The sequence below is a fragment of the Dendroctonus ponderosae genome, unplaced genomic scaffold (genome assembly GCF_020466585.1).
Source record: "Dendroctonus ponderosae isolate FM_Combo_2020 unplaced genomic scaffold, Dpon_F_20191213v2 Dpon_F_20191213_4, whole genome shotgun sequence".
Lineage (NCBI taxonomy): Eukaryota > Metazoa > Arthropoda > Insecta > Coleoptera > Curculionidae > Dendroctonus > Dendroctonus ponderosae.
The window spans coordinates 9,608,113-9,615,569 of NW_026018611.1; the positions used below are offsets into that span (position 1 = coordinate 9,608,113).

Sequence of the window (7,457 nt, forward strand, 5' to 3'; positions counted from 1 at the left end):
TGACCTATACGCTTGCGCAACTGTCCAAATGTAAGGAATCATTTAATAACGATAGTGCCTAGCGCTAATTGTGCGGCGATACTGTACAGTACGGAGGGGAGAAAAACAACGATGGTTCGCACACATCGGGCAACTTGTTCGATGTACGATATTTTTACCATCGATGTTGAAAATTTGGGACAGCGATGAAACATCGATAGAAACATTTTCTGCAAACTCTTTGGTACTGCCGATACAAAACATACCGCGGCATAGCGGCCCATTTCTAGTTGCACCCGAAAAAAGCCTCTTTTTGCAGTTAGTTGACCGAAAAATGTGGCTACTATAAGTTGAATAAATTTAGTCGATTATTTAATGTCATAATAGTAGTAAAATTAAATTATTTTTATTTATGCAACTGCAAACTTTCAGAACATCGATGTTGGTAAACATTATTGATGTTCTGCCTTCGATGTTTGCCTAACATCGATGGCTACCATCGATGTTATAGGATAGATGGCCCATCCCTAACTGTGCAGGTTTCTTTCAACCTTAGACCGGCAGTTGATTTCTCTAACACCAGCAGAAGATTATATAATTGTAATCTTTGTGTGCGCATCACATTTCTAATATGTCGAATCAGAAGACTTTCTTTCAAAATGAGCCAAACTAAAGATCTCAAGTTAAGATTTTCTTTCCTTTCTTCTCCATATTCTCCGAGTTATTTAGCCAATTTAATTCTTAAGTTGCTCTTCTTATGAGGGCAGAGTCGAGAAATTCTTTTATTGTAACAATTCAGCCGAAATGCTTAAACAGCATCCGAAAGCCGACAAAAAAGTGAATAATTCAAACTCAAATGTTAATATTAGATATTTTGAATATTAAGAATAGTGTACTCGTTATCCAAGCAACCTTATTACTGAATGACAGTGTTTATAATTTCCGATGACTCTCTAGTTGCTTGATTATTTAGAAGACAATACCCGCTCCAAGTATCATTTCTCTCTGCAAGTGAACAATTACATAAATTCAAATTCGCCGAATTGTTGGATTGGTCGGGGAAGTCAAACACCATGAACTCCTCATTCCATGAAAAAATCCCGATTTTAATCCTCTAGATTTTGTATATCGGTATACATAGGTACTACCAGAAGCACAAGATACCCGAGACGAATTATTAATCAAAATTCAAAAAACTGTATGGCCATTTCGGAATAAACACAGTTTTTTAAAGTTAGATCGTTTTATAAACGGATGATTAAATGTATTGAAGTTAAACATTTTAAACAACTCTAGGGATCAATTTTTTATACGCATCATTAAATAAAGTTATAGGTAGTTATTCGTTTTTCCTGGCTTTACAACCTGGTGAGTTGTGTAGCCTCATCCAATATTGCTCTCCATTAATAAGTTATAGTTGTGTTTATGAAATTGTTATTGGTCATTAAATTATCATTGTCCTGTATTATTCAATCAGAAAAATATAGAGTTATTTGAGAAAGACTGTAAAACACCTTGAGCTCCTATATATCTGATTCCGTCTACTTTTCCTATAAGATAAACTTTGCTACACCAGATTTTTTGCATCACATAAAGTCGCAATTACATTTTTTACCATTATTTATCGGATGTTTTTCAGCAACGATAGACCAATTCTGAGCAAGCGGATTTAAAAAAAGGCCAACTGTGAATCAGCGGCTATTTGAACTGCTCAAAGTTGCTATGGAACATTTTTATTGTAAAACCTAGTAGAATCGGCCTCATTTTCAATAGGAAGTTTTCGTTCTTTGTAATGCAATTCCAGTGAAGAAATGGAATCTTCTAGCCATATCCTGAATCTATATCTTCAATTTCCATATAATTGGATAAGACATGGAGATTTATAACAGTTTTTTTTATTATCGCCAACATTAAAAAACGAAATAATATATATAATAAAATAAGTAAAAAAATTACCATTTAAAAAATGAGCAGTTTCTATTCGCAATTGTCAAGTATTTCTTTTGATACGAACCTTTTGCTCTTGCAGCCAGAACTATGAGTTGGTGTTGTTCAATTCCATGTTCAATGCAAATCTGCAAATTTATTTCAAATGCAGTTCAATATAATGGAAGGATATGAAGTGAAAAGGCTGAATAATTTAAGGTCTTTAGTTTATACTATTACAAACTATTACATGTTTTTTGTATTTGTATTATATGATTTGTTTGAAAGGTTCACAACTATTATAAATAATCCTGTTTTATTAAATCACTAACTCTTTCCCCAACCATCATGCACGGCGCATTCGGATGATTTGCGACGGTAAAAGGAAAAATACTTGCATCTGCAACTCTCAGTTTTCTTATTCCGTGAACTCTGCATCTAGAATCCACCACCGCTCCTTTTTCTGGATCAGGTCCCATGGAATTTGTACCTTTAATTACAGCAATCATTAATGAGTTATCCTTTTCATCAGTAAATCACTTTTAAATGTACCTTGAAAATGATTGTCCGCATATGAGGTGTGCCTGATGTAGCAAAGCCAATAATCCTTGGATAAATATTCGTGTTCCGCACAAGCTGGAAGTGTTCTATTAATGAATTTGGCATCAACACTGCGAAACGGTTTGCTGTCGACTAGCTTTAGAGCTAATTGCACCCCTTGATAAAGCTTTTCTATGTCAATGTTTTTCTCATCTGAGAGCTGCCTGAAATGGCAAATTAATTAAATCATAAACCCATTTCTTTGCCAATGCCCTACTTTGGATCAATTAATGGATATTCATACGGATCGTTGCTTTTAAGTCTAATACTGCCGGTGGATTTGGGGAATAATAAAATTGTCTGGATAGTAAATGCTTTGGAACCATCAGTACCATTCCAAATAGCATTCCAAGTTTCGTTGTTGTAGTAAAATGTTTTTCGGTAGGCATCATTTGGGTCTAAGTATGTCATTTCCAATTCAATATCTGGTTGTGGCGATGACTAAGATTTTAAGAAAATGTTGGGTTGTTTATTCAGGTTGGAGCAATTATTTTTTGAGGTCGGTAAATTTACCTGATTGAAAGACGCAAACATTAAAGCATCACTTCCCGATGTACCCAACAGGCCAAATCCTTTCACATATTCGGCCAATTTTTCTCTTTGCCCTTTTACAACATTTGGGTCAGAATAATTCGTAACAAAATAAAGCCCATACATGCCAGGTTGGTCCCGAAACGTACTGCCAACTTCCAGTTCATGAACTATTGGAATTCCCACTTGCTGCAGATGAGTTTTTGGCCCAACTCCACTCTGCAGCAGAATTTGAGGTGATGCTATAGTACCTGCGGATAGTATCACCTCTTTCCTAGCTACTGCTTGATAAAGCCTCCGATCTTTACTAAATTGGACACCGTCAGCCCTGTTACTGTTAGGGTCTATCAGAATTTTAGTTACATAGCTATTTGTCGATATGTTTAGATTCGTTCTGTTTAAAATCGGTTCTATATAAGCCCTTCCTGCGTCCCATCTTTGACCATTCTTGTGCACTGCATGGACAACAGAGGCTCCGGCAAAATTTGGTCCGTTGTAGTCTATTGATTTGTAGCCAATAGTTTGTGCTGCTTCAACAAAGAGTTCAGTCGTGTGCCTAGAATGAATCAGAAGCGTTGGTTTTGCAAATTAAGTAGATTTTTATGAAAATAATTAAAGTTTAGTTGGTAGCCTGAAAAAAAGATTCTAAATTCAGTTTTTTGTTTAGTGAAAACACCCGAATTTTCAATTGTTTAGCAGTTGTTGATTTGATCGTAATTTTATTCACATAAACTAGGCCAAATAAAAACTGGTCCTATAGTTACTAATAGCAAGTAATAATATGAGCAGATTATCACAAAAGCGATTGAAAATCTGAAAACGATGTGAACACAATTTATCCAAAAACTAAACCAAAAGCTGATTATTCTAAAAAATGAAATTTTATATTGACCTATAAATAAATCCTAATAATAAGTAAATAATATTGACGTAGGTCTAAGACTGTCAGTTGGCAAGAGAACAGAAATTATTTTTTTGTGCAATAACTATGAAAGCTACAAGATTTTGCAAAGAGAACAAAAATGCCGACAGAGTGCATTAACTCAAAAAACAATCCATTGATTCCAGCTAAGTATAAGATTTAAAGTTCTGATAGTTTTTGTACAAATACACTCAAGAATTCCGCACTTGCCCAAAGCGGAAGCACGCGGTTGCTTCAAAACAAGAGTTTTACGAGCAATAAGTTTACAGCGAACTTCATTAAAATCCATTCTCCAGGTATGGAATTATTTTTTGTGAAGAAATTTGACCATCAATAGCAGAGGAGCCGGAAATTTTTAATCCAAATAATATCGCAGGACCCCTTTGATTATGTGCTCACGGGACACCTTGTATATTCAAATTATCTACATAGGCGCTGTACGGAAAAAGCGAACAAAAAAGAATGTTCGGTCACCAGTAGATCAATTTTTTCCACATTAACTTAGTGTGCTAAAAATGTTTGACACATAGTAATTCGCCAGTAATTTTTAGGGGCATAAAACACGACTTACTTACAAAGAAAGTGTGAGAAAGTGAGGTAAAACTTCAACACTTGATGTAAACAATTTTATTTAAAGCGTCTCAGCCCAATGTGAAAACATTCATACTTTAACAGCATGCTCACTCAGAGTCCTTTTTTTTGATAGCCTAAGTAAAAAGTAAGTTTATCAATTGGAGATGTATAAGTTATATTATAAAGCCTCAGACGATGCCAGTAGAAATATTTATATCATGCAGTATATCACCAATCGTTCGCCAAAATTGAGCCACCTCTTATTAGTCTAAGCAAATACTATAGACCATAGTCTATAGTATTTGTTCGGAAAAAATGTATCCGTTGCAGTATCTCTCGACCCTCTCAATCTATAGAAGCTGAAGAGCAATTTTTTCTATTCCCGTTTAAGACTTTGATTTCCTCTGTTTATTCACAATAAAAGAGCATTTCAACGCATTTTTTGACGAAAAATAAAACACAGCGTCTATATAAAATTTAGCTTTTCCATCAGTCGCGCATTAAATCATTTCTTTTTTCACTTTTTAATAACACGATCTGTTACGTTATTGCGTCCAAAAATTTGACGAAATAGATGGGTAATTTTTTCAAAAGCCTTGAAAATACGTAGAGAACAGTTTTATTAAATAGCTAACGCGGCCCAATGAATCATTATCTAACAGCTAAGTCGATGTATTTTAAATCAAAAATACACTTACGCTTTAAAAAAGTAAGCAACCGACTTTCCTTACCTGTTAGTGGGAAAATATTCTACATTGACTAGGCCTTCAAACCCGTGATAGTCGTTCTCGACTTGCACATTCTTAACGTTCTTGTGAAAATTTTCCAGTTTCTTAAAATAAGGCAGCACTTGTTCGTAGGACCATTCGGGATTGCCCATAGCGGCAATTCTGTTATAACTTTCTGGAGTTCCTCTTGAATACACCAAGCCATTTAGCAGCGATGTTCCACCAATTCCTTTGCCCCTACTGTATGGACATACATTATCTATCATTCCTAAAAAATACCTACAAATTACCGAAATATTAGGACTAAATGCGATACACGTTTACCTAGGCAGATAGTTTTCTGTGGAACAGTCCGGTAAAACCAATTAAATTCATTCAACAACAAAACATCTCCACTCATTCCAGGAATTCTGACAAAGTCATTAGCATAACTTCCAGCTTCGACTAGAAGGACAGTGAAATTTTCAACTTCGGTTAATCTGTTGGCAATAACAGATCCCGTCGATCCAGATCCAACGATAATGAAATCAAATTCGCCGAAATCTGCATAAAAAATAAGTCACTTTTGTTTTCGCTCTCATCAGTCGCGTTTAATGTCTGAACCAAAATCAACTATTTTTTTTTCTTCGCAAAATTGCACAAAGCAGCTTATGGTAATTCTGAATAATTCTCCTCTGTGATTTTTCCCTGATTTTTTACATAGCGTTATGATTGCAGTTCTTACAGGTTTAAAATGTTTCATTTAAATTTTTTGAATTTTATTTCATATTCTAACGAGACATCCGTGAATACCTAATGCAAAATGCATTTGTATGATTTAGAAATATTTTCTTTGGTTTAATCATATTTGCATTTTGGAGGTGTCGCTCGTAGTAGCATTGATTATATACAAAGATTAATTGTACCACTCACCATAAATGGAATCGTTTACCGGCTTATACTGTTTGGCATCGGTGGGATACTGAAAATCTGCTACCATTTTTTCGTATTTTTTGATAACTTCTTCGTAATATTTAACTTGTTCTTCCTCTGTACATAACACAACAAACAAATGTTTGCTAACCAGCACGGACACTAATACGAACAAACATAAGTTCCTCATCTTGTACGAGCAGGTTTGTTTTCCACCGTAAATTCGCCGCTTTTAAGTAAATCCTGTCAAAGCCACACTCTGCATAAATTTGTTTTTAAATTGAGATTTGAGACTTAGTGATTTACAAAAGTAAGCAAAATAACTAGTGAAGTGAGATAAGGACGGATTTCTATACTGATGTACGCAGTAAGCAAAAATAATTTGTGACGAGTTGTGTGTGAATATCGCGTGGTTAATTTGACTTAAACCTATTTTTTCGGCTCTGGGACTTGAATCAGGGCTTGAGTTTATTGGGACATGCAAGTTTTAAATGCAGTAGATATTCCCGTGCCAGATAAAATATTTCAAATTCTACATGGATTTATTTAACCATTTTAATATTATTGGAAGGCTGCAGAGAAAGTATTGTAAAAAAAATATTTTGTCATGCACATGCCAAACATTTCATCAGCTAGTGATTAGACTAGGCATAAATTTAAATAATTCCTTTCCTAAAGTAAGGTGTTATCTACTATATATTTCATGGTTGAGGTTGCAATTTAAATAATAACTTTTGGCTGCGCTCGTGTGCGTCATTTATATATTGTTATAAATGTTATAGTAATTCTGGATGGGCTTTTTTAATATCAATCATTACAAACGATTAGTTTTCTAAGGCTCTAGAGGATAAAAAATGTTTTTTTTTTCAGTTTAAGTGTAGGAGTATTTCGGAATCTTTTGGCAATGTTGAACTGAAATTTGCAGACTTTGATTTGTATTAAAGCTGTTGTTTTCAATTTAACAAGTTGGTTGGGCGCAGTCACGTCTATTCCCAAATTTAAATACAAAAATGCATGTTAATTATTTTTCCTAAAAAGATATTCTCATTCAAAAATATGGAAAAATGAATTGTTTTTAAATTTCCGTTTAACTTGAAAAGGGAAAGTATTTTAAGGGAACAGTAAAAGTAATAAACAACAGATAGGGTAGTATTTTAAGTTTTATAGCAGATGCTTAGCTAAAGGCGGCTCGAAATGCAAAATGAACTGATTGTCTCAAATGCGTAGAAATTTTATATCAAATTTCTTCTGCACAAATAAAACAACTTAACGTTGTGATCTACTTT

General features: G+C 34.2%; 1 protein-coding gene across 1 annotated transcript; it reads right to left on the bottom strand.

Annotated features, from left to right (window-relative positions):
- Positions 1–2,115: 2,115 nt before the first annotated feature.
- LOC109544279 (glucose dehydrogenase [FAD, quinone]) lies at positions 2,116–6,674 on the bottom strand. The gene is made up of 7 exons (XM_019914375.2): positions 6,172–6,674; positions 5,584–5,802; positions 5,263–5,527; positions 3,019–3,592; positions 2,723–2,946; positions 2,458–2,669; positions 2,116–2,395 (listed from the first exon to the last, which is right to left on the bottom strand). The coding sequence occupies exons 1-7, from the start codon at positions 6,359–6,361 to the stop codon at positions 2,205–2,207; spliced, it is 1,875 nt and encodes a 624-aa protein (XP_019769934.2). The 5' UTR covers positions 6,362–6,674; the 3' UTR covers positions 2,116–2,204.
- Positions 6,675–7,457: the final 783 nt, after the last annotated feature.

Excerpts from the sequence above, each read along its gene's own strand:
- LOC109544279 (XM_019914375.2), bottom strand. The coding sequence starts at position 6,361 with ATGAGGAACTTATGTTTGTTCGTATTAGTGTCCGTGCTGGTTAGCAAA. Across the intron at positions 5,803-6,171 it reads GGTAAACGATTCCATTTATG|ATTTCGGCGAATTTGATTTC; the intron begins GTGAGTGGTACA and ends TTTTTTATGCAG. Across the intron at positions 2,670-2,722 it reads TATCCATTAATTGATCCAAA|GCAGCTCTCAGATGAGAAAA; the intron begins GTAGGGCATTGG and ends TTGCCATTTCAG.